The sequence below is a fragment of the Erpetoichthys calabaricus genome, chromosome 2, assembly GCF_900747795.2.
Source record: "Erpetoichthys calabaricus chromosome 2, fErpCal1.3, whole genome shotgun sequence".
Taxonomy (NCBI): Eukaryota; Metazoa; Chordata; class Cladistia; order Polypteriformes; family Polypteridae; genus Erpetoichthys; species Erpetoichthys calabaricus.
This window is the reverse complement of record NC_041395.2, coordinates 99,390,368-99,417,934: the sequence shown is the minus strand read 5'-3', so window position 1 is coordinate 99,417,934 and position 27,567 is coordinate 99,390,368. Positions and strand designations below refer to the sequence as shown.

Sequence of the window (27,567 nt, the reverse complement as noted above, 5' to 3'; positions counted from 1 at the left end):
AGCAATCCACCAATCAGGCCTGTATGGTAGAGTGGCCAGACAGATGCCACTCCTTAGTAAAAGGCACATGGCAGCCCGCCTGGAGTTTGCCAAAAGGCACCTGAAGGACTCTAAGACCATGAGAAAGAAAATTCTCTGGTCTGATGAGACAAAGATTGAATTCTTTGGTGTGAATGCCAGGTGTCACGTTTGGAGGAAACCAGGCACCGCTCATCACCAGGCCAATACCATCCCTACAGTGAAGCATGGTGGTGGCAGCATCATGCTGTGGGGATGTTTTTCAGTGGCAGGGACTGGGAGACTAGTCAGGGTAAAGGGAAAGATGAATGCAGCAATGTACAGAGACATCCTGGATGAAAACCTGCTCCAGAGCGCTCTTGACCTCAGACTGGGGCGACGGTTCATCTTTCAGCAGGACAACGACCCTAAGCACACAGCCAAGATATCAAAGGAGTGGATTCAGGACAACTCTGTGAATCTCCTTGAGTGGCCCAGCCAAAGCCAGGACTTGAATCCGATTGAACATCTCTGGAAAGATCTTAAAATGGCTGTGCACCAACGCTTCCCATCCAACCTGATGGAGCTTGAGAGGTGCTGCAAAGAGGAATGGGCGAAACTGGCCAAGGATAGGTGTGCCAAGTTTGTGGCATCATATTCAAAAAGACTTGAGGCTGTAATTGCTACCAAAGGTGCATCGACAAAGTATTGAGCAAAGGCTGTGAATAATTATGTACATGTGATTTCTAAGTTTTTTTTTTATTTTTAATAAATTTTCAAAAACCTTAAATAAACGTGTTAACATTGTCATTATGGGATGTTGTGTGTAGAATTCAGAGGAAAAAAATGAATTTAATCCATTTTGGAATAAGGCTGTAATATAACAAAATGTGGAAAAAGTGATGCGCTGTATATCTGATTTAAAGCTCCTTCTCTTTTTTTCTGGCCTTAAATACATTTCAACACCTTTAATCATAAAAAAACAGTATTGTAAGGATTAGATGCAGAGCAATGGACTTGTGTTTATAGATTATACACCTGAAATCAAGATTGAGTAGACAGCCTGCCACAAAGATAAATGCCAATTTCTAAACTCCACTCCTTGAGGCACCTGTGAAGGATTGTAAAGACTGAGAAAATGCACATATAAAGAATAGATTTTTAAAGACTTTATTTTTGACTAAACTGTGCACAAACGAATGCTCGCATGGACTCCTGTCATGTCCATTTGAGCTTACTCCTTGTGTACAGTAAGTGGCATTAGTGTAAAAATTTTAACAGAATGAAAGAATAACAGTAAAAATATATAAAAGTACACATAAAACATGTTAGTGATGTTCACAGCAGAGCATATCCTTTAACTCTTTACTAAATCCTATTTATCCTTTCCCAAACCTGTCTGACTGGTTCAGTTTGTTACAGCAAGTTGTAAGCATTTATTTCAGAGGTTAAATATACCAAATAACAGCAGTGTAGTAGAAATTTCTATTAAAATGGGTTTTGGAATATAATTTTAAAACATTTGTTTGTGAGATCATGAGAATTTGCCATTATTTTTTTCTACAAGTGACTTCTGGACTTGGAGAATGGGGTCGCTCATGATCATATATAGTGTGTTATCTACTGATAGGTGCTTCAAAAATATATGGTTAAAGACGACTGCTGTGTGTCATTCGGTTCCCATATTTGCATAGTGAGAGCTGCGTTTTCACACATGGCACTAACATGAGACCACTGAATATGGGCATTAGAAATAGTCATGCATTACGATTCACTTCCATTAACAGGTCCTACAATTGAGAAGTAGTAGGATTTTAGGAAATGCACACTTAAAACGCAACATCTTTTCAGTCTAAAGCTTGTCAAGACTTGCTCTGAGATGTAACTCATACACTGTATTCAGGCAACAACATGATCCCCACCTGCCCTCAAACCAAATATATTACCATAGTTCTGATTCCCTTTATTTAACTTATAGTGCAAAGCAAGCAAAAGTGTTCTGAACCCATACTCGTTATAAAAATTAACATAAAAAAAAATTTGCATTGTGTAATATGTATGTGCACTCAATGACTTAGTAAGTTGAATATTTTTAATTTTTGTTTAATTTATTAAATAGAGTGATAACATTTCTGTGAATTAAACAGAGCATTTTTGTAACAGTGATTCAGTACACCCCCGAAATTTGCGGGGGTTCCGTTCCTAGAGCACCTGCGAATTGTGAAAAACCACGCATTTTGGATGTGGTTTAAAAAAATGCCAATTTTTATAGTTTAAACCATAAATATGCCCCCAAAACACGTTAATTTAATTTCAAACTCAGCTTAATACATTACCTAAAAAAAAAGAATGTAAAGGTAAACCAGTATACTGTACAGTACTGTACTGCTATGTCTCCCACAGTGCTAGAATGTAAAATACTGATGTTACCGCTATATGTACTGTAATTCATGCAAGGGTGTTTTCAATGCCAGAAGCCTTAAGGTGCAGGGCATTTCGGTGGCATCTTGGGGCTTTAAGAACAAAATGGAAAACACAAGAACACTCAGCTGGAAATGTGTCACAGGGCAGCAGTCAATCAGCAGCAAGGAGAAATGGATAACGCTGTAGCGGTCCGGTGCCACTAAGATTCACACAGTTGAGAAGACGGTGATTTATTTATTTTTATGGTGGAGATTCCAGGGATGCACCCAGTCTTGGCGCGACCTACACGTACTCACAAACAGACAAAAACAAAGCAAACCGGTAATCAAACAGCAAATAAAGAATGTAAAACAAAAACAACAATACCACCCCTGTTCCCCTTATGGCGATTACACATTAAATACAACAAAGCACGAACAAAACACACACAATAAAGTCCATCAAAAACGGCATCGGATGAAATGTAATGATGAAAATAGATAGTCCTACAGGTAGTTCCTGAAATGGTGAAGACAAGTGGACGGGTTCAGGAGATCTCCTTTCTTCGCAGGATGGCCATGAATCCACTTACAGTCCTCATGTACACAGGAAAACAGCAGACAATCCAGACGCCAACCACGAAACAATCCAGTACAAAACGAATAAGTACAGGTAACCCAACAGAATGCAGACAGACAGGAACTTGAAACGCAAATTACAAAAACTTTTTTTTGCTTTTGGTCATCGGCACCCTTTTTAAAAGCTGCGTTGACATCCTTTGACTCCAACAGCCCCTGCACCCTCAGCAGAAGACCAATCAGAGCCACTGCAGGGACTGCTGGGAGTTGCTGTTTCAAATTCTATTGTCTACTTTCACCATCCCAAGCCATGTTTTCCTCTACGATTGCTTCCTGTTCTCTCTACAGTACAGTATTGCCACGAAAAAAGCCATAAAAATTGAGGCGGATATTTGCGGTTTCCACTAACAATTATTAGTTAGGTTCTACTGTATTAGAATGCAATTCCATTTATTAGAACTTTGCATGGGAGGCACAGTGGGTAGTGCTGCTGCCTCGCAGTTAGGAGACCCGGGTTCGCTTCCCGGGTCCTCCCTGCGTGGAGTTTGCATGTTCTCCCCGTGTCTGTGTGGGTTTCCTCCCACAGTCCAAAGACATGCAGGTTAGGTGCATTGGCGATTCTAAATTGCCCCTAGTGTGTGCTTAGGGTGTGTGTGTGTGTGTGTGAGTGTGTGTGTGTGTGCATGCACGCCCTGCCTGGGGTTTGTTTCCTGCCTTGCACCTTGTGTTGGCTGGGACTGGCTCCAGCAGACCCCCATGACCCTGTAGTTAGGATATAGCGGGATGGATAATGGATGGATGGAGAACTTTGCATAAAATATCTGTACATGCTGTAGGTCTGAATGACATTCTGTTTTATAAAACAAAGTCTTTGTATAGTTTACTCAGTATATCACAGGTTTATTTTTGATCTACTTAGTGCAGATGTTTACTATTTAAAAATTTGCTTTAAGAATAAATTAAATATTTAATTATATAATATAAAACTAAACCCGAACACACCTTAGAAACAGCTTAGATCAGTGGTTCCCAAACTTTTTCGATTCTCAGCGCCCTTGCTGAATCCAGGTTTTCCCAAGATGCACCCCCCCAATTCTAATTTGCAAAACAGCCAATATTTCTTTTTAATTAAAGGGTTAAGTAAAAATAAATAAAACAAGTATTTAAGATCACAAAAAAATGTAACTGAACAAATTCAACTATTTATAATTAGTGGGATTGTGGTGTAGCGGGTCTGCGGCTACGAAAGATTAGAGGTTTTTAAATAATCCATTCGCCGTGTCAGTCTCCATGGGTGCAATCGTGCAGCCGCGGGGAGTTGTTGGAGTAATTGGGGCGAGTTGCACCTGCACGCGAGGGTGCAATCGTTCTCATTTGCTTAATTGGCTACCTGTGGTGTACGATTGAGACGCTGCGCCCATGGAGCCATATTAGAACAGGTCGACACAAAATGAGAGGGGAAAAAAAAGACAGAAAGGAAAAAGGCTTGGAGAGCGACAGCGAGGCATTGGGGTGAAAGAAAGAGGACGAACCTACCAGCCAGCATGAATGAGAGAAGTGAGCGAGATTCTAAGTGCCACCTTGTAAGATGCTAGCAATGTATTGCTTGGTATTGATGCCTACTTATAAAAACAACATTTTTGTTGATTTAACTGCTAACTTTCTGGTAAAGCAGTCACGAGATTTACTAACCATGCTGGGATGATTGGTTTCTAAATGGCGTTTCAACTTACTTGGTAGCATGTATTCTGGTGCCAAAACTTTCATACACAGTACACACTGTGGACTCTCTTCACCATTGACTTCTGTCAACACAAAACCAAAGTCCAAATAACTATCATATTTTCGATATTTGTGCTTCTTCACACTCTGGTTGACGGTGTGCCCTCATTATTTTCATTCTCATAACGCTAATTACTGTTTAGAAAAAAACAGTTGATACAATCTCCGAAAACTAATTCAATACTAAGACCGCGCAAAACCGACAGCTATTTATATAGCATATAAACATAAACTACAGAGAAAGTTTGACAAACTACTAAAACAATCGAGAAACTTAATTATTGTAGAGCGCCATCTAGTAACCATTTGTAAAGTCTTCCGCAAACAGTTACTAAGTGAGTTACTGGTTTACACCAGGTCTGCCAGATGTTGCGTCCTGTCACATTGAATTGATAATATTTTGCGGCGCCCCTGTGAGGAAGTCCTGCACACACCTTGGGAACCACTGGCTTAGATATTAGATGCTCAAATGTGCTTGATGGACTAAATGTTCTCCTCTCATTTTTCAAATGTCTTATCCTTTTAGGAATAGGATGAAAAGGGAACAGCTTACAGCTTGTCTCAGGATACCAATGAACGGTCATTTCAAGAGTTGCACCACCATAATGAGGCAATGCAGATGCTCTTTTACACACCACAGGGAGATAAAATGTAGTTGATGCTTTTGTCTGCTCCCTGCAAGTGCCCAAATGAATGCAAATTAGCCAATTCTATTTTAACAATTTGTCTGCATTCCTTTTTTTGTTGGTATGCCTAATCTGAGTATAGTTCACTTTAAAATTGACACTGTTGTTGGTATGCCTTTTGTAAATGTGATGCAGTTTAAAATTTGTAAATAGCCCTTTTTTGTGGGCATGCTTTTATTGTAGTTCAAATAAAATAATATGTAATACAGTGTCTTAATATTTCCCAGAAAGATACAGAGAAAGTAACTGGGGGATTTTGAGCTTGGTAAGCTGAGCTTGTTACTGTTGATGATAATGGCACAATTCATGCTTCATGTTTTAATTTTGTTTTCGTTGAATATTGGAAATATTTTTTCTGAGGCCAAAGGTTAGCTTCCAAATCCATGACACTGATCTGCGTACAAAACGGACCCCTAGGGCCATGTTCTAAATGACCAATGCCAGAATAGATGGAACTAAAAACACCAATATAAAACACAGTTGTAATTCTATCTTTAAATAACATTTGCAAAACACTATAACCAATGTAAAGAATTGTTACCTCAGGCTTTTTGTTTAAATGTTTATCGCGTACTGACTACAGCTAGATGTAGTTACTATCTATCTACTATAAATTTGTGATCTGCCTGACTAAACCACTGCAACTCCTAGGAAGTCCCATTGTGCTTATATAAAAAAATAGCTAATATGCCTCACATGTCTGAGGTGCAGTAAAAGCATGACAACATGTCAAAGAGGCAGAACATAAAGATCAGTGACACACTGCTTTTTCATAATGGCTGATCTACACAAGTGCATCACCATATGTCCATCCCACTGGTTAGTTTGTCAGTGGTCTACTCCTGTAGTGTAAACACACTGCCTTTTTTTGATTCACTACTACTCCTCTTCTTGAAAGCTTTCAGGGTTCCAATAACCATGGGAGAGGTTAAGTGAACAGTAATGCTTAACACTCATGTTGTCAAAAGGGAAGACAATATTACACAATTCCTTACCATGAGGATTATCAGCAGGCTAATTACTAGTCATTGATTATAAACTCAATCCAAAAAAATATATTTCTATGACATTAGGGAAGTAGTGAATGGTCTGTGACAAAGTTTAGAGCATGTGTGGGCATAATACACAGAAAGCATAATTAAGTAATATGAAACTCATGCAAATAAACAGTATTACTCTAGTCATATTTTTATGCAGAACATCATATACTCCATTTTCATTATTTTTAAAACAGTTGGAATACAAGCACCACTGCATGAAGTAAAAATACTGAAGAAAAACAGTAAAATAAACATCTTTCTAAACATTTTAACAACAGTAAACCGCACAGACAGTCACGGTAGGATTCTCTTATTGATGAATGTTGCTTTTCCTTTAGAACTAAATAATGCTATTGTATTGTAGTAATGCATACTATTTTAGATAGATAGATAGATAGATAGATAGATAGATAGATAGATAGATAGATAGATAGATAGATAGATAGATACTTTATTAATCCCAGGGGGAAATTCACATATTCCAGCAGCAAAAATATTAAATTAAAGAGTAACAAAAAAAAAAAAAAAAAAAAAAAAAATGCAGATAAAAAAACAGACAATAACTTGAATAATGTTCAACGTTTACCCCCTCTGGTGGAATTGAAGAGTCGCATAGTTTGGGGGAGGAATGATCTTCTCAGTCTGTCAGTGGAGCAGGACAGTGACAGCAGTCTGTCACTGAAACTGCTCCTCTGTCTGGAGATGACACTGTTTAATGGATGTAGTGGATTCTCCATAATTGATAGGAGCCTGCTGAGTGCCCGTTGCTCTGCTACGGATGTCAGACCGTCCAGCTCTATGCCAACAATAGAGCCTGCCTTCCTCACCAGTTTGTCCAGGCGTGAGGCATCCTTCTTCTTAATGCTGCCTCCCCAGCACACCACTGCGTAGAAGAGGGCACTCGCCACAACCATCTGATAGAACATCTGCAGCATCTTACTGCAGATGTTGAAGGATGCCAGTCTTCTAAGGAAGTACAGGCGGCTCTGTCCTTTCTTGCACAGAGAATCAGTATTGGCAGTCCAGTCTAATTTATCGTCCAGCTGCACTCCTAGGTATTTATAGGTCTGCACCCTCTGCACACAGTCACCTCTGATGATCACGGGGTCCATGAGGGGCCTGGGTCTCCTAAAATCCACCACCAGTTCCTTGGTTTTGCTGGTGTTCAGTTGTAGGTGGTTTAAGTCGCACCATTTAACAAAGTCTTTGATGAGGTTTCTATACTCCTCCTCCTGTCCACTCCTGATGCAGCCCACGATAGCAGTGTCGTCAGCAAACTTTTGCACGTGGCAGGACTCTGAGTTATATTGGAAGTCCGATGTATATAGGCTGAATAGGACCGGAGAAAGTACAGTCCCCTGCGGCGCTCCTGTGTTGCTGACCACAATGTCAGATCTGCAATTCCCGAGACGCACATACTGAGGTCTGTTTGTAAGATAGTCCACGATCCATGCCACCAGGTATGACTCTACTCCCATCTCTGTCAGCTTGTCCCTAAGGAGCAGAGGTTGGATGGTGTTGAAGGCGCTAGAGAAGTCTAGAAACATAATTCTTACAGCACCACTGCCTCTGTCCAAGTGGGAGAGGGATCGATGTAGCATATAGATGATGGCATCTTCCGCTCCCACCTTCTCCTGGTATGCGAACTGCAGAGGGTCGAGGGCGTGTTGGACCTGTGGCCTCAGGTGGTGAAGCAGCAGCCGTTCCATGGTCTTCATCACATGTGATGTTAGAGTGACAGGCCGGAAGTCATTCAGCTCACCAGGATGTGATACCTTTGGGACTGGGGTGATGCAAGATGTTTTCCAAAGCCTCGGGACTTTCCCCTGTTCCAGGCTCAGGTTGAAGATGTGCTGTAGAGGACCCCCCAGCTCTGATGCACAGACCTTCAGCAGTCGTGGCGATACTCCATCTGGACCTGCTGCTTTGCTGGCACAAAGTTTCCTCAGCTCTCTGCTCACTTGCGCTGCTGTAATTGTGGGTGGGGATGTCTCTCCTATGTTGGTATCAGCAGAAGGATGTGTAGAGAGTGCAGTAATCCGAGGTGAGAGTGGGTTAGGGTGGTCAAACCTGTTAAAGAAGATGTTCATTTCGTTTGCTCTCTTCACGTCTCTCTCGATGGTGGCACCCTGCTTCGAGCTGCAGCCAGTGATGATCTTCATCCCATCCCACACTTCCTTCATGCTGTTGTTCTGCAACTTCTGCTCCAGCTTTCTCCTGTACTGCTCCTTCGCCGCCCTGAGCTGGACTCGGAGTTCCTTCTGCACGCGCTTGAGCTCATGCTGATCACCGTCTTTAAAGGCCCTTTTCTTCTGGTTCAAAAGGCCCTTGATGTCACTTGTAACCCATGGCTTGTTGTTAGCATAGCAGCGTACTGTTCTTACTGGAACTAAAGTGTCCATACAGAAGTTGATGTAGTCAGTAGTGCAACAACCTCCTCAATGTTCTCACTATGTGATCCCTGCAGGATATCCCAGTCTGTAGTTCCAAAACATTGTCTCAGAGTATTCTCAGCCTCCGGGGTCCACTTCCTGAATGATCGTTTGGTTACAGGTAGGACTCTCACTTTTGGTTTGTAGTGAGGCTGAAGCAGAACCAGGTTATGATCTCCTTTCCCAAGCGCAGGCAGCGGGGTGGCACTGTATGCGTCTTTAACGTTTGCATACAGTAAATCAATAGTCTTATTTCCCCGGGTGTTACAGTCCACATACTGGGAGAATGCAGGTAATGTTTTGTCCAGCGTCACATGGTTAAAGTCTCCAGCGATTAGCACAAGTGCCTCGGGGTGCTGCGTTTGTAACTTAGCAACAGCAGAATGGATGATGTCACTCGCTATCTCGACGTCCGCCCGAGGAGGTATGTACACGATGACAACAATGACGTGTCCAAACTCTCTGGGCAAGTAATAGGGACGCAAACTTACGGCCAACAGTTCGATGTCCCTGCAGCAAGTGGAGATTTTGACTTTAACATGTCCAGAGTTACACCACCGTGTATTAACATAGAGAGCGAGTCCTCCTCCTTTGTGCTTCCCACAGGTACTTGCATCTCTGTCCGCTCTAACGGTGCTAAACCCGGGTAGCTCCACATTAGCATCTGGGATGGTGTTAGTTAGCCACGTTTCGCAGAAACACAACAAACTGCATTCTCTGTAAGTTCTGACATTTTTCACCAGCGCAGCCAGTTCGTCGATCTTATTTGAGATTGAGTTCACATTCCCCAGAATAACAGAAGGCACCGAAGGCTTAAAACGCCACTTTCTCGCAAGCTGCTTCATTTTAAGCTTAGTGCCGGCTCTGCTGCCACGATACCGCCTTCTTACCTCGTCGGGTAAATATGGAACCACACCGGCACTGGCATTTGTTCTCAGCGCCCGAAGTTGAGTACTTGAATAGGCGAGTCTCGGCGTGTAAAAATCCATGCCCATGTTGTAAAAGTAAGTGTGTCCAGGGAACGAATCCACATAAAATAAAGTGGTAGGAGTGATCAATAAATAAAAATAAAAATAGAAAAATAAAAGTAGAAAAATACACATATATATACAGTCATACACGGAGCTGCTGAAAAGGCTGCCACTCTCGGCGGCGCCGGATGTAATACCTTATAATAATTAATACCTTATTTCCATATTTTTCCACCTCTGTAGCAGATGTCATCTTTTCAATGCCACTAAACAAGATCTCCTCACTCATATCATTTGCTGGTAAAAAGTGCAAGTATAATGTATACTTCAGTCTCCATCTAGAATTGGTCCCAAGGCTAACATCACATGCAGGAGGCAATTTTCCTCTGAAATGAAGACAAATTTTTATACATAATGAAAAAGAGGTTGTAAAATGGAAGCACACACTCACTGTGTTGTTAACAGTCTTGTAATGCCTCTAGACCTTTATCCACATAGTAAATAAAAGCAAGAATGTGTATTTACTGTAAAAATCACTCGTGAGGATTACAGATATATTTTTTCTATATCATCAACAGATTATTTGAAAAGTATTATTTTGAGAAAAATCTAACACATGCACATAAATTAAATAATATTCAGTCACTAATTTTTTAGCAATGCTGTTTTTGAATAGCATGGTAGTGTGCAATACACAAGCAGTGAAAGGCCATATATGGATCACCTTAGAGGATGTGGTAGGTGAAGAGACAGGCAGTGTGGTATAGTGGTTAAGGCTTTGGATTTCAAACCCTGAGATTGTGGGTTCAAAACCTGCTACTGACACTGTGTAACCATGAGCAAGTCATTTGACCGGACTGTTCTCCAATTGGAAAACCAAAAAAAGAAATGTAACCAATTGTATCATAAATGTTGTACAATTGAAGTCAGACGTTTGAATTACAATGTACTTATTAACCCCTCCATAGATTTTATACTAACAAACTATAAATTTGTCCTCTCGTCTAAGACATCTATCTTGTGCAGGGCAAAAGTAATTGCCCCCAACAAAGTTCACAGTCATATTATTTAACTTTTTACGGACTATATCCCAATTTCACTGGGTCACAAATTTACATACACTCCTTTATTTTATATTGTTTAACTTGAGCCAAACATTTTGGGTTGCCTTACACAAGCTTCTTACAATAAGTTGCTTGAATTCTGGCCCATTCCTACAGACAGAAATGGTGTAACTGCTTCTAAAATAATCTTCTACAGAACACATGTACTGTTTAAATATATTTTGTTTTCCTCCTTTGTACTCTAGGTTTTAGAGTAGCAGAAGCAGTATAGAGAACATTTCACCAACAAACTGATTAATGTGTTTTTCGCTTTGACATCACAATTTACGCTTTCTTAACCAGACAAAGATTTTAACCACTGGTCATGATTACAATGGTAAAATTTAAAGAAAAATCACTTTGTTGACAAAATAACCACCACCATCTTCTTGGTGAAAAATTGAACAAGACTGTAGTTTAGATGTGATTTTTGATTTTTTTATTTCATGATTTTTTTTATGCTACATTTTTACAGGGAAGCTACACTATGTTATTATATTTAACAAATCATTTTGAAAAAAGGAAAAACATTTCCTTATTGTGATGGGCATTTAAAAACAAAATCTTCCACTCAATTCTGAATATGTTTTGATTTAATGGTCTAATTAAAACTGGTTAATTATGATTCTTTAAGCAAAAACAAAAGACAAAACGAACAACAGCGAATATTAAAAACCAGGCAATTGTATGATGATTTATGTTAAAATGAAGTGTCTTACAGCATGCACTAACCTTGCACAAATAAACACTTTAAATCACAATGAAGTGTTAAAAAATGTGAAATTATAGGTTAGTGTGCATAACAGGCACATAGCAAGATTTGTTGATCATAGCAATTGAGCAGCTCCTGTGAAATACAGTTTTCAATTACAGTATCCCCCAGCTTTAACAAATAAAAGTGATGGTGCTTAAGAGCACAACTACATACCATTTAGTTTCAGCTGTTTACCTCAGGGGTGACAAGCTTTAGGTATGAATGTGAATAGTTAAATTGGAAATGCTATTGGCTGTTGTGTCCTAGTACTGACGTAAGGCACAAAGGCCAATTACTGTATGAATGAGAATGTTAAATTACTTTTGGGTCAAAACTAAAGTATTGCTGGACTAAAAACTGAGGTTAGGTGATTATTACAGTAAATTAAGCACATATATAAATTAAGCACAGATAAGATTGTGGATTTCAGAAGTTAAACTATTTGAGAGCTTAATATCTAGTATATATTGTTCTTTTCAATAGACTTTCCATTTTCTAACCCGTTTAGTTCTGAATAGGATTGTTGGAGCCTATTCCAGCTAGCATAGGGTGCAAGGCAGAAACAAACACTGGACAGATTACCAGTCCATCGCAGAGGAAATACACACACACACACACACACACACACAAACAAACATCCACACACTAGGGCCAATTTAGCACTGCCAATCCACCTAACCTGCATGTCTTTGGACTGTGGAAGGAAACCAATACAGACAAAGGGAGAACATGCAATCTCCACACGGGGAGGACTCAGTAAGTGAAGACTTGTCTTCTTACTATGAAGTAGCAATGCTCCCACTGTGCTACCATGCTGCCTCTTTAAAATAGAATGGCATAATTAATCTATTTCAATATTCATATAAAACTGTAGTAAAATCGACCTCACCTTGCTACCCCTAGATTGGCTGGTGCAAATTTTACAATGGTTTCATATGCTCCAAACTTGAGATGAAGATTGGGGTCATTTTCCAAGCTGAATTCTAAATTGCAACTTCCAGGAACAGGATCTAAAATTTAACAAAGCAAAAAATCACTCTGTCAGAAAAGGAAATTAATGACAAGAATATGATATCAGTGGCAGGGTTGAAAAGGAAAAAAAATGCATTGGGAGTAATCATGCAAAATAAACTACAAAAGGAGATGCTATCCATAACATATTGTTATAATTATATAGTCGCTTTTTCAATGTTGGTGTAAGTAAAATAAGTTAATGTTTTACACATTTTATGCATTGTGCCATGAAAAAGTATTTTCCCCTTTCCTGATGTCCTTTATTCTTTTTGGAAAAAAAAAGAAAAGAAAAAAGTATACTAAAAAAGGCAACCTCAGTAAATACAACATTCTATCAACCAAGTGCAAAAGTAATTTCACCCTACACTTAATACTTAGTTGTGACAGCTTTAGCAGCAACAACTGCAATCAAATACTTTTGTTAACAGAACATCAGTCTTTGGCATTGCTGTGGAGAAACTTTTGCCCAGTGTTCTCTACAGAATGGTTTTAATTCAGCCATATTGGAGGGTTGTTGACAATGAACCGCTCATTTAAGGTCTGACCACAACACTTCAATGGGGTTCAAGTGAGGACTTTGACTTGGCCACTTCAAAACCTTACTTTTGGTTCTTTTCTTAAGTCATTCAGAGGTGTGCTTGCTCTTGTACTTCAGGTCATTGTCCTGCCTGTAAACATTTTCTGAATTATATATCTTTTGGAATTTCTTCTGATTGAGGCATGACCTTTTATCCAACCATTCCAGGAAAGGTTCAGTTTAAGGGATGTTTTGATTCAATAGGGCTGACGGCAATATAGCTTGAGTGTGCCTTGTCTAATTTAACCCATTATCAATTAAATTTGGTTCAATGGTTAACTGAGTGACTATGGGGGCAGTTTCTTTTTCACATGGATGTTATACGTGCTAGTGAACTTTTTTCCTTCAGTATATTATATTGTCATTTAAAAACTTTGCATTGTGTTTACTCAGGTTGTATATTGTTTTATATTACTTTGTTATGTATGCTTTTGACAAAAATTAACAAAACGAATGAAAGTCCAGACCTGGAACTCTACACCGACAGTGTATTGTGCTACATCAAAACCTGCATTGACACTTTTACAGTGGAGAAACATATCCGTGTCTATCCAAACCAGAAACCCTGGATGACAAGACAGGTTTAGCGGCTGCTAAAGGAAAGGAACACTGCCTTTAGGTGTGATGACAAGGCTCTCTACAGCATGACACAGTCCAACCTGAAGAGAGGCATCAGAAAGGCTAAGAGGGACTACAGGAGAAAGATTGAGGAGCACCTGGACAGTAATAACAGCAGGCAGGTTTGGCAGGGATTCCAGCACTTCACCAACTACAGGACCAGCCATGGAGCTGCTGAAGGCGACACCTCAATGGCAGAGGAGCTGAACCACTTCTTTGCTTGCTTTGAGATGGAACTACCAGAGGCAGCTATTACAAACGCAGCAGCAACTCACAACATCACCCCCTCCCTTAGGGAGGAGGAACACGAGGCGAAACGCTCGTTCCAGGCTGTCAATCCTAAGAAGGCAGCAGGTCCCGACGGTGTCCCTGGACGTGTGTTGAGGAGCTGTGCAGAGCAGCTGGCTGAGGTCTTTACAAAGATCTTTAACCTGTCACTGTCCCAGGCCTCAGTTCCTCCCTGTCTGAAATCTTCCATCTTACTCCCTTTACCAAAAAAATCACCCATAACCTACCTGAATGACCATCTGCCACTAGTGCTCACCCCAGTGTTAATGAAGTGTTTTGAGAGACTGGTCCGGAGTCGTATCATGTCCTACATCCCTCCCACCTTTGATGCACACCAATTTGCTTACAGGGCTAACAGGTCTACTGAGGACGATGTTGCTGCTGCTCTCCATGCTACCCTGTCCCATCTGGAGCACCAGGGGAGCTACGCACATCTCCTCTTTACTGTATTGATTTTAGCTCTGCTTTTAACACCATTCTCCCTCACAGATTGGTGGGCAAGCTGCTAGCCCTGGGACTCCCGCATTCCACCTGTATATGGATTAAAGACTTCCTGACAGACCGCACACAAAGGGGCTATTAGGGCACTGAATGCCACCTAATCACCTCCAATGCAGCAGTGAAACAGATGACATCTTGTGCAATAGTGTTCATGTGCAATTAAGGTCTTATGTTGAATGTTTGTGTTCTACCTTATTTCTTCTTATCCTTTCTTATCCTTATTTTATTTATATTTTGACACTGCGGGGACTGCTCCTAATTTCGTTGTATTTGTTACAAAAACAATAAAGATATTCTGTTTCTGTTACAAACAGACAACTGGACAATGAGTGATGTGAAGCTCTTTGCCCATCTTTATTACACGACATGGTCCGTCAACAAATAACAAGCATGAATGCAGTGTTGCAATTTTAAAAACTTGGATGTACACTTGTAATTGGCTAACACTAGTTTGGGTGCCATCAGGAAATCATCACGTCAGCCAGAATCCTGTTCCATTATGTTGGCCAACATGATTCTCAGGCGAGAAAAGCAGTCAGGCATATGGACCAACTTTTATTATAATGCGGACAAAAATAAAGCCCAGTGTAAGCCATGTAAAATGAAGCTCACTGGAAAGAACACCACAAACCTAAAGAGGGGTCTAGAGGCAAGCCATCCTGAGATTCATGTCAAGGTATACAGTGATCCCTCGCTATATCGCGCTTCGCGGCTTCACTCCATCGCGGATTTTATATGTAAGCATATTTAAATATATATCGCGGATTTTTCGCTGCTTCGCGGGTTTCTGCGGACAATAGGTCTTTTAATTTCTGGTACATGCTTCCTCAGTTGGTTTGCCCAGTTGATTTCATACAAGGGACGCTATTGGCAGATGGCTGAGAAGCTATCCAGCTTACTTTCTCTCTCTCTCTCTTGCGCTGACGTAGGGGGGTGTGAGCAGGGGGGCTGTGTGCAGCTGCTTCCTGAAGGACATGCTGTACGGAGCTTCGCATACTTAAAAGCTCAAAGGGCACGTATTGATTTTTTTTATCTGTCTCTCTCTATCTCTCTCTATCTCTCTTCCTGCTCCTGACAGAGGGGGTGTGAGCTGCCGCCTTCAACAGCTTTGTACCGGCGGTGCTTCACATACTTAAAAGCCAAAAAGCCCTATTGATTTTTTTTTTGACTGCTTGCTTTGCACTCCTTTGAAAAGGAAGATATGTTTGCATTCTTTTAATTGTGAGACAGAACTGTCATCTCTGTCTTGTCATGGAGCACAGTTTAAACTTTTGAAAAAGAGACAAATGTTTGTTTGCAGTGTTTGAATAACGTTCCTGTCTCTCTACAACCTCCTGTGTTTCTGCGCAAATCTGTGACCCAAGCATGACATTCTAAAAATAACCATATAAACATATGGTTTCTACTTCGCGGATTTTCCTATTTCGCGGGTGGCTCTGGAACGCAACCCCCGCGATGGAGGAGGGATTACTGTATAACATTATCTATGTGGTGACTTGCCTGATGCAAGTACTGTTATATCTGGCTCTTGTTCATCCAACTAAAACTAATGTGTCAAATGTGTCTGTTTATTTCACATGTGCTGCTAGTACGGATGTCACATCGATAGTATGGTTGGTAATATCCTCTTGCATGACCACAAATATACAAATAACTTTGGATGGTACAATAATAAGCAAGTAAAAACTACATATGAAAAAGGATGAACAATGGTGATGATACAGAGCCACATCAACATGTTCAAAAGAAAAACAGCAGAAGTCATGTCTGGCAATGCAGTGTGTTCAAGAATTTTAATGTGTGACGGGAAAAAAGAAAAAGCCAACATGCACATACACATAGGCTTTTGTTATTGCTAGTTTTATCCCTTTATGAGTTACTTAAGAAATTGATTCATGCAGCTTTGAAAGCGCAATCAGATGCGCTCAGCCTCAGATATGAGTTGTAACTGTTTAGCTTGTAGTGTAACACATTTGTTACAGAAAGTAAAATTATGGGGGATTAACTGCTTTTAATACAGTGTCATACACGGTCCCGTAAAAGGAACAGAAGCTTTGCATTCATTTCTTGATTGTAATGAGCACATCTACACGTTTGTCTGTGCATCTATCCATTTTGTAACTGGTGGATACAGTTGAGGGTTGCGGTTAAAACCACCTCACATGCATCCACTTACACATATGGGCACAGTGGCAATGACGACAACAGTCGTAGAAATAAAAAATCGAGGCAAGTTTCTAAAGTAGTGCCTGTTTGGCTTGTCACCACTACTGATGAAATGAGCTACTCCATTTGTTAACACTAACATAAAATGTATTTAGGATTTCAGTGGTTGAAGCGTATCTCCCAATTAATACAACATGTACAGTACATGTACAGTATGGCACAACAGCATTGCCTCTCTGCTGAATATGAATATGCAAACACTAAATTGGTATTATTCATTTGGTTTTTGAGGGCAGACGACAACAGTCGTAGAAATTAAAAATCGAGACAAGTTTCTAAAGTAGTGCCTGTTTGGCTTGTCACCACTACTGATGAAATGAGCTGCTCCATTTGTTAACACTAACATAAAATGTATTTAGGATTTCAGTGGTTGAAGCGTATCTCCCAATTAATACAATATGTACAGTAAATGTACAGTATGGCACAACAGCATTGCCTCTCTGCTGAATACGAATATGCAAACACTAAATTGGTATTATTCATTTGGTTTTTGAGGGCAAACTAATGCTTATGAGAATAACCCCTAAAATGTGAAGAACATAGTAAAAGCACTTATGTCATATACATTTTTTTTTTGTAAAATCTTAAAGCAACATAACTAAGGCATGTTGAGGGCCAGGAAACTGATGACAGAGCAGAGCTGCCATTACCTGACCAAGATATTTCGGAGAAAATTCTTTCTACACTTCCTCTTCATTTTATGTTCAATAATCACTACGTGTGGGTTGGCTCATTAGTGTACATGTTAGTCTAATAGTTTAGAGGTAGAGCATATTCTGTGCATATTCATTTATGAAATAAGATATCCGTCAGATTTTGACTGTTTGACTAATTTACTTTAACTTTTAGTTGTCTAAAACCAATTTACTTTTTCTCGACTATAATTGATTTACTTTTTGTTGACTAAAACTAACAATTAAATGACTAAAATGTGACTAAAATGAAAATGCTATTTAGTCAGAAGAAGAAGACTAAAACTAAATCAAAATGTATTGTCAAAGTTAACACTGTATTTTAGGTAAACTGGGTGGAAATATTATTCATTTTAAAAGAAGTGGTGACAAAATCAAGATGATGGGGTAAGATGTGACCCTTGGACCTTTTGAAGCAGGCCAGTTCTTTACGTTATATACATTACAGCCTGCAATGGCTTCTATTTTTCTAAAAAAAACCCTTTCACATGTACTTTATATTACAGTGCATCTGTATATAAATTAGATAGATTACACTTACACACATTACTAAATTACACTTCCATGGTCTGCTCACATTTATTTGTGTAGCACAGAACACCACAGTTACTAGAATGTAGTCAGAAAGGAAACTGAACTGAAAAGAAGGTGACTTATCACACTACTATAAAGAAGTTTAGTGTTTTAGCTCATGAAGGAGCTGGTAGCTCAACGACACATAATCTGCTGCATCCACTATACACACTTTTAAAGGGGCACAGGTGTCAGGATTGGCCACCCTTCCACGGCATACTTGAATGCTACCACCATTCTATGTTATTCTTTTGTCTTTTTTGCTGACTAGATTGTTGTATGCTAAAAAGAAAATGTACTTGCATTTCCACTCATATTAAATGTGATCTCTACCATATCTGACATCTGAATGTGGTCCGTGTGATCATTAGTGCTTTTACATCCATTTTTTAAATTTTAAATTATAAACTGATATACCTTGCTTTAGTTATAAATTCTGGAATTTGGCTCCAGGTTAAATCTATCTGATGACCCTTGAGTTATGCATATATAAATAAACATATTTATATTTTGAACATGTACTGTCCTATTTAATAGTTAGTAATAAATGTTTTTACAGTTAAAAAGATTTTTAATTAAAAAGTCACACATTGCTAAATTAGATGCTATTGTTACCAATTATTTCTTAAGGTGCAAGTATTCATTAAACCAGTCCTTGCAAGACATGGTTTTAGTATACACAATAAAAGGTATTTTTTATTAACATTGTAAATGCAATATATTTTTTTTTTTAAACAACAGGCCTGGTTTACGTTTAATTTAATATCCTTAGAATCAAAAAACACCCGCAATACCTTTTTCTCCATATGACACAACTGTAACATAGGCTGAAACATTTTGTGAACAGGTAAGATAAAAATCAGCTTTCACCGCTCCTGGGTTAAGTGGAATAACCAACCCAGCACTTTGTCCAGTGTAGGATGAATCCAGGTTAAATTTCTGTTCATGGTTAAAAAAAAAAGTTTATGAAAAAGGAGAACATTTTGAGCATTGTCTTTATTAAATAATTTAGATTTTATGAGAGTAACTTGGCTAAGATCAATAAACAGTAAATGCACGCAAAAAAATAAAATTTCAGTTCACAGATATTTCTTTGCATGCCATAAACTTTATTACATTTAAAGTTTGCTTTTATAAAAATTACAAAATTATAGGTACTTTATTTTTAATAACATAAAATATGTATTTTTGCAAGTACAAAGCCTGTAGTGACACAGCTTACAAAGCTCTTCCACTAATAACAAGAATTACATGCTTAGAAAATGAACAAGCACATTTAACTATAGCAACATAAAATACTTTTATACATAATACAAATTTAGTAAGTTGACTCCAATATAGTATTCTGTTGCTGGAACATTTATAACATTCAACAGAAGTACTGTATTTACCTCCATTATAAAAATTAACCTGCCATATTAGTAAAGGCTTCATTATAGCCCCCACTATAATGATCAAAATATAACTTTCCCAGCAATTGCACTCCAAAATAATCTAAAACATATGAATACACAATTTATTTGCTAATGCGTAAATTGTTGAATGTTGCTGTTCAGTCCAGATTATTTTTCCTTTTCATAGAGCAGGCTAAACTGAAATTACGGCAGCCACACCAAAATTTCAGCTACATTTAAGCATGTACACAATAATAATAGTAATAATCATTCTTTATAGCTCTTTTCTCACTACAGACCCAACACACAAACCCATGATCTTCTTACTGTCCAGCAGCATTTTGTACCATGTCTCCAGAAGAGATTAAAGAAGGAAAAACCATATGATGCAAAAATTACAGTGTGGCAATCTAAAATAATGAAACAAACTTCAAGACAAAATACTGACAAAAATGCACAGATGCATACCTGGAATTGTGAAATGGTCACTTCCTCAAACTGAGCTTGAACCTGTGCAATTAGCCCAACCACAGAGCTATCATTCACATTCACTAGCACATGCACTGTTCTGTTTGATAGCAGTTGGATGACAGTTGGCTTGAACAGGTGGACTGCCAAAATATTTTCTGCTGGAATATAACAAGCAAAAAAATGCTGTAATGAGAAAGCTTCAACCAATAAAAACAGGGATCAAAAACCTGTAAACCATCAATACATTATTAAACTTTGTAGCTTTCATTGCATCTCTTTGTTTGGCTGCTTGTTAAAAAACAAAAGTGAGTAATTAAAGGTTCTGAATCTTAAAAATAGTAAGCCCGTGATTCGCCAGCGAATCAGATATCCAAGAATGACAATCAGTTTATGTTCTGTCCGATATCTGGATGGATGACATATCATGGAGGGTGGGTGCGTCTGGGGAAATGTCATTTAATTACTTACGCATATCTGTAGTAAAGCGGTCTCGTTTTGTGGAGACGTGATTCTGTTGTCTTTGCTGACACCGACTGCTGGCAGAGTGGAGCACAGCAAGTTCAGCCCTGCGTCCATATCCAGTTTATGCCGTGTAGTTTGGACGTCTGGGGATTCCGTACCGTAATACTGTAATGTGATTCACATATGCGCTGAATCCTCTCGTTTTTGTTTTCTCTGTGGCGGGCTCGTTGCAGTGCGAGTGCGCCTCGATGCGCCCTGCGTCCATATCCGGTTTACAACCTTTTTTGTTTTCTCTGTGGCGGGCTCGTTGCAGTGCGGGTGCGCCTCGATACGCTGCGGTGCGGCAGTGCACTTGCGCCTCGATGTGCCCTGCACCCAGCACTCAGCACCCTGCGTCCATATCCGGTTTACAACCTTCGGTTAGTAAGATGGATAAAGTCAATAAAATTAAACCAACAGGACTATGTTTCAGAAGCAGCAGCAATTGGCTACTATTTAATAAAGTGGCAGTAGCAAAAACATGTAACCTACTGCACCTGTGGCCCCATAGAAACTTAGTTTGAAATGGGTGGGGTGCATTAGGCCAAAGCCAGAACTTACTGTTCAAATGATGTACAGTAATCCCTCGCTATATCGCGCTTCGACTTTCGCGGCTTCACTCCATCGCGGATTTTATATGTAAGCATATTTAAATATATATCACGGATTTGTTGCTGGTTCGCGGATTTCTGCGGACAATGGGTCTTTTAATTTCTGGTACACGCTTCCTCAGTTGGTTTGCCCAGTTGATTTCATACAAGGGACGCTATTGGCAGATGGCTGAGAAGCTACCCAACCACAGCGCGTATTATGTATTAAATAAAACTCCTCAAATATATTGTGAGCACGGGGGCTGTTCGCACCCCTAGAGGACACGGCCGCTCCTCAAAAAACGCTGAAAGATTACCTTCACACTGCTCCCTTCTTTGCTGGGCTTACATGTGGCTGCTTTGCAAGTGATATGCTTCCCGCATGGTGCTTCGCATACTTAAAAGATCAAACAGCACATATTGATTTTTGATTGTTTGCTTTCCTCTCTCTCTCTCTTGCTCGCTCACTCTGACATTCTCAGTTCCTGACAGGAGGGGGTGTGAGCAGAGGGGCTGTTCGCATACTGGCCTAGAGGATACGGACGCTCCTCTAAAAAATGCTGAAAAATGCTTGCTCCCTTCCTTGCAGCTACTTTGTCCGGTGGTGCTTCGCATAATTAAAAGCCAAACAGCCCTATTGATTTTTGACTGTTTGCTTTTTTCTCTCTCTCTCTCTGACGTGCACTCCTTTGAAGAGGAAGATATGTTTGCATTCTTTTAATTGTGAGACGGAACTGTCATCTCAACTGTCTTGTCATGGAGCACAGTTTAAACTTTTGAAAAAGACACAAATGTTTGTTTGCAGTGTTTGAATAACGTTCCTGTCTCTCTACAACCTCCTGTGTTTCTGTGCAAATCTTTGACCCAAGCATCCATCCATCCATCCATCCATTGTCTCCCGCTTATCCGAGGTCGGGTCGCGGGGGCAGCAGCTTGAGCAGAGATGCCCAGACTTCCCTCTCCCTGGCCACTTCTTCTAGCTCTTCCGGGAGAATCCCAAGGCGTTCCCAGGCCAGTCGAGAGACATAGTCCCTCCAGCGTGTCCTGGGTCTTCCCCGGGGCCTTCTCCCGGTTGGACGTGCCCGGAACACCTCACCAGGGAGGCGTCCAGGAGGCATCCTGATCAGATGCCCGAGCCACCTCATCTGACTCCTCTCGATGCGGAGGAGCAGCGGCTCTACTCTGAGCCCCTCCCGGATGACTGAGCTTCTCACCCTATCTTTAAGGGAAAGCCCAGACACCCTGCGGAGGAAACTCATTTCAGCCGCTTGTATTCGCGATCTCGTTCTTTCGGTCACTACCCATAGCTCATGACCCAAGCATGACAATATAAAAATAACCATATAAACATATGGTTTCTACTTCACGGATTTTCACCTTTCGTGGGGGGGTCTGGAACGCAACCCCCGCGATGGAGGAGGGATTACTGTATGTCTATATCATTGGTCATCCAACAACATTGGAAGCCCTGCTATTTATCTAAAAGTTTCTTTGATCTCAGTTAATGTCAATATTCATGAATACATCATCAGAAAGACAATAAAAGAAAAATGTATTTCATCCCAGGGCAGCAAAGCAGAAAACACTACTCAGTAGTAACAATATGACGGTTCTCCTTAAATTTGCTTAATAGCACCTGAATAATCCTCAGCTACTGTATTTTCAACAGTGTCTACAGAAATGGTAACCAATACTGCATTTTAAAGTAAAAGAATTGTAAATATGGTCAAGCATGATGGAGGTCATGTCACAGGTTGCAGTGCTTTGCTGCAACAAAACCTGGAAGACTTCACGTAAGAACCTTCTGTTGAATATCTGACCATCTGTTCAACAGTCAGAGTGCAGATGGCTCATGCAGCAAACAGCTCAAAACACACAAGCAAGTACACATCAGGTCAGTTTAAGGAAATAAAAAATAACCTAAAGCCCACAGTGAAAATGCAGAGAGACATGAAATGTATACTTCATACTTGAAAACTCACAAATGCAACTAATTTTAAGCAGTTCTGAAAGGCAGCATGTGAAAAAATTCTGCTATACTTGACTTTAAGAAACTAATCAATAGCAACATTAAGCAAGAAAAGTTTATTATTAAAAGTTTGTAAACAGTGAGTACAATGTTGCAAATACTTTTCAAACAGTGCACATGACACAGAATACATTTGTAATAAATAAATATAAAATATGTATTCAGACTGTGGTTTCTGTCCACTCAACATCTGTTTTATACAGTAGTAGGTCTACGTTATACATTATCACACTTGAGAGGTGAAAAAAGACAGAGACAAATGTCTTATAATACCTTGTTTACTATTTACAGGGTATACTGTAGGTACCTAATAGCATGCAAGGTCAAGTTCAAGTGGGAGCTTATTTTGTTATCATGTTATCTGTATATTTTATATGTTATTTTGTTATCATTTGTTATTATTTTGTTATAATGTTATCACTATTTAATTTATTATTTTTTATCAGTATGCTGCTGCAGAAGTATGTGAACTTCCCCTTGGGATTAATAAAGTATCTATCTACCTATCTATTTAGTAAGAGAGTGCTTAAAGATTCACTGTCAGATTTGGCTGGGTATAACATTTCACTTATAAAACTGTTTTATACACATGACCACATCAAATATGAAATATATAACTATGGTGCATTACTAATTATATCAAAGCTGTAATGAAATAAACAGGTTGTGAGCTACCAGAACAAAGCTCAACCTTACAATACCAACTAAACCACTGATTATTAACAAACTAATCATTTCGGTGCTAACTAATTACCGGCTCATTTGGTCTTAGATCATTGGGAATTCCAAGAAATGTACTGATGTTGACTGGATTGTGTTTTTAGTCTGTACATTTGATATTTATCATAAACTTCTGCCCCACATAGAACACTCTAAAGATATGTTTGGACCACATTTAACTTTATAAGTCATCTGGGTAAAGTCATATTTTAAACAAAGAATAACAACACTGAAATCGAGTCAAATGACTTTAAGGACCCATGTAAAAAAGGGTCGAGTCATTCGATTACTGGCAAATCACTGGGGCTAGAACCTTGATCCTGGTTTTAATCAAAAGCTTATGACATGATACGTATTGGTGTAGCAAAAAGTTGTGTAGCAACAACCTTTGCAGAGTTATTGGTGGTCACATCTTTCTTGCGTCAAACTGCTAGAGAAGAGTTGACATGGCAGAAAGGAAAAGAAGAGCAACAACATCTATTGAGCATGAAAAGCATTACTGAGGCCATTCATACAGTTATAAGATGCACTCGACAAATGCCTGCACAAACTGCCTCAGCTCGTGGTCCTCACAGCGCAGTGATTTATATGATCACAAAATGTAGTGCTATACACCGTGGTGGTGTGAAACAGAACTCCAGTGGTGACATGTGGTGAGCGTCAAGCCAAACACAGGAGGCGATACAATAAGACGAAAAGACACTAAGGAACATAGCAAAGCAAGACGAAAGCTTGAAAATACAGCCATTGAGCAGCTGGCTAATTCTTTAGCTCATTGTCCCGTTTCCTTTTCTCTTCACTCTCTACAGCACAGCCTATAAATATAACACCAGTTCATGTCGCTTGCAGTGATCAACCATCAATTCCCAGATGATTCTGCATTTATGGGGTGTATTGAAGAGGGTGCTCAGACAGAGTAGGGGGAGGACTTTATTTCTTGGAGTAAGAAGAATAGTCTGCATCTTTTCATAAGCAAAACTAAGGAACTGGCTATTGACTTTCATTATAAAAAATACCTCTATGTCCAGTCACTATTCGGGGAGTGTACGAAAAGATTGTGTACTCCTAGAAGTACTTGGGGTCCACGTCAATGACAGGATGGACTAGCCTCATTACACAGAGGAACTACATAAGAAAGGGCAGAGCAGGCTCTTTTTACCTAGGTAACTATGTTCCTTTAATGCAGGTAGTGGCATTCCTCGCATCTTTTACAACTTTGTGATGGCCGATTCAATGTTCTATACGGTGTTGTGCTGGGATGATAACATCACTGCAAGAGAGGACCCTTTGAATCAAGCGAGTTAATTAAAAAGTCAGGCTCAGTTATGGGATGCACTCGAACCCCTGGAGGTAGTAGCAAAGGAGAGACTTAAAATAAAATGAGTGTCATTATGAACAATGCCATACGTCCTCTCCATGCCACACTAACACCGAATACTTTCAAGCAATGAATTATTCAGTAGAAGTGTGTCAAGAAATGCTGTGGGTCTCCTTTATATAAACAACAGTATATCTGCATAATGCCTCACTGGAACTGTGAAGTCAGAAGGTTTGTTCTTCCTTTTTAGTCATTCAGGCGTGTGTTCAGACCATACTGTGTGTGCGTATAGTTATCTATATATCTATTTAAAGAGTTTCTGTAAAAATCTAAATATCCCCTGGGGACAAGTAAAGTTCCATCTATCGACATACCTGACACACACTACGGTACAGAATAAAAGAATTGTACTAAAATATTAAGTTCCATCTATCTATCGACATACCAGAATTACTCTACGGTACAGAATAAAAGAATGACAGTAAAATATATGCAGACAAACAAGGAAATTGCCTAATACTTCGAACAATACCTGTATTGCTTTTACATCCTTACATCAACGTTTGGTTGTACAGCACTACATAAAGTTAGATCAGCAATATGCTCACTGTGAGATTGCACTTTTGCACAGTAAATACAAAGGAATGTGTTGCCAAAATAGAAATGTTCATCCTGCTCTATATAAGCCACAGGAACTAATTAAAGACATTATAATTTCGACAGGAACTGAAAGAAGAAACTATTTAGATCATGCATCAACAGCTCCTTATCTTACGCATCACTGGGATCCTCTATTGATAATCATCAAGAACACAGTGCATTCATTTTGATGTCCCTTCCCCAAACTAATAATGAGATGCCAGTTAGTAAAGTATAGACCTCGTAGCTTAACATGCTTCTATTGAATGATTTATTACTTGTTCATCATTATTATTAACAATACTGTTGCACTGTTAATGGATTACACACAACATAAAGTTTAAGTGGCATAGTTCAGAATGACTGAAAACAGTACATACCTTGCATGTATGTAATAGGAATGAAACTAAAAATAAATAAATCCAATACATTATAAACAAGGTGAAATGTGCAGAAATAGAAAGGCTCCCATACTAATGCAAACTCATTTCAAGTTATAGTGTTATTTTCAATTTTTCTAAAACATTTTAAGATCATCTTAGATTTCTAATAATTTAGTTGAATATAATAAAGTCAACTGCAATAACAAGACATAAACGAAAATAAAACCAAAAAGCACTAAACCAGGAGTTCACTTAAGCAAAGAATCCTCTGAAAACATTAGGATTAGCTTCTGGTCAACAGTGTAGCACAAGTCATAATTCCAGTCTTCAGGGTTCAAATCCTGAGACCACTGCTTTATCTGTGGGCAGATGACACTTTCTTCCTGTGGTTAAATGGGGTTTTCCTTCTGCATTCTAAAGTTGTACATGTTTGGTTAACTAGTCTGATGTGATGATGATGATGGTGATGGTGATGGTGATGGTGTGTGTGTGTGTGTGTGTGTGTGTGTCACCATGGGTATCATACTAATAAAGCTAAAATTCGTTTATATATACTGTACAACACACGCACCCGTATTATATTAGCGCTTATTCAAATAAATTAATTCGAAAAACTTAAATGCTATCAGTCTATTACTTTCCACACACGCGTCGACTCACCTCTTTCTGGTACAACATATTGCAGTTCAGCTGTACAACTGATCCATTTACCGTGACATGCAAACAGCAACAACAAATAAACCACCTGCATCCTCAGCGCCATAGCAGAGCGCTCATTGCTGTTCCGCAAGACAAAGTCTCACCAGCAACTTCCGGGTGGGCGCTCGTGATGACGTCATCTCATTGCGCGGTGTGAGTGTGTCTCTTCAAAAAGGCTAGTTATAACTGGCACAGATCATTTATAATAAGTTAATTTATGGCTAACTTGCATGCTTAATTAGTGTATATACCGGTAGACGTGTTGCATTTAGCTATACGTTGCATATTTTGGGTATTTTTTATCTGATTTTTGTCGCTTTATTTGTCTTCTTGTTAAAACCCATTAATTTTTGACTTAAATAGAAGTTAAGTTTTTTTACGAACCGTGAATTTAGTATTTGTGTAGTATATATCATATATAAAATATTGCCGTGTATAAAAGAACGAAGTAAGCATTTACAGCTTATTTCCGTTCAATTGTACTGTCAATGTATTTTTTTGTAACTTTTTTTCTGTTATCCTGGCGTTTTGAGTAAGAAGACATTACTGTCCAAATTCTTCATCGCCACCTAGTGTTGAAACAGTGTA

The 27,567-nt window shown here is 39.3% G+C and overlaps 1 protein-coding gene across 3 annotated transcripts in view; it reads right to left on the bottom strand.

The window, feature by feature from the left end:
- Positions 1-27,071, bottom strand: part of LOC114646175 (transmembrane 7 superfamily member 3-like) — a 49,811-nt gene extending 22,740 nt beyond the window's left edge. For 2 of the 3 annotated variants that reach the window (XR_007934156.1, XM_051923134.1), the window contains exons 1-5: positions 26,941-27,071; positions 20,098-20,258; positions 19,030-19,174; positions 12,636-12,756; positions 10,104-10,275 (exon numbers count right to left, since the gene is read on the bottom strand). Coding sequence is in view for 2 of the 3 variants with exons in the window: in XM_051923134.1 (XP_051779094.1) it covers positions 10,104-10,275; positions 12,636-12,756; positions 19,030-19,174; positions 20,098-20,258; positions 26,941-27,043 (702 nt within the window). In the remaining variant the exon portion in view is untranslated. The remainder of the gene's footprint in view (positions 1-10,103; positions 10,276-12,635; positions 12,757-19,029; positions 19,175-20,097; positions 20,259-26,940) is intronic. The other variant, XM_051923135.1, reaches the window with a different exon arrangement.
- Positions 27,072-27,567: the final 496 nt, after the last annotated feature.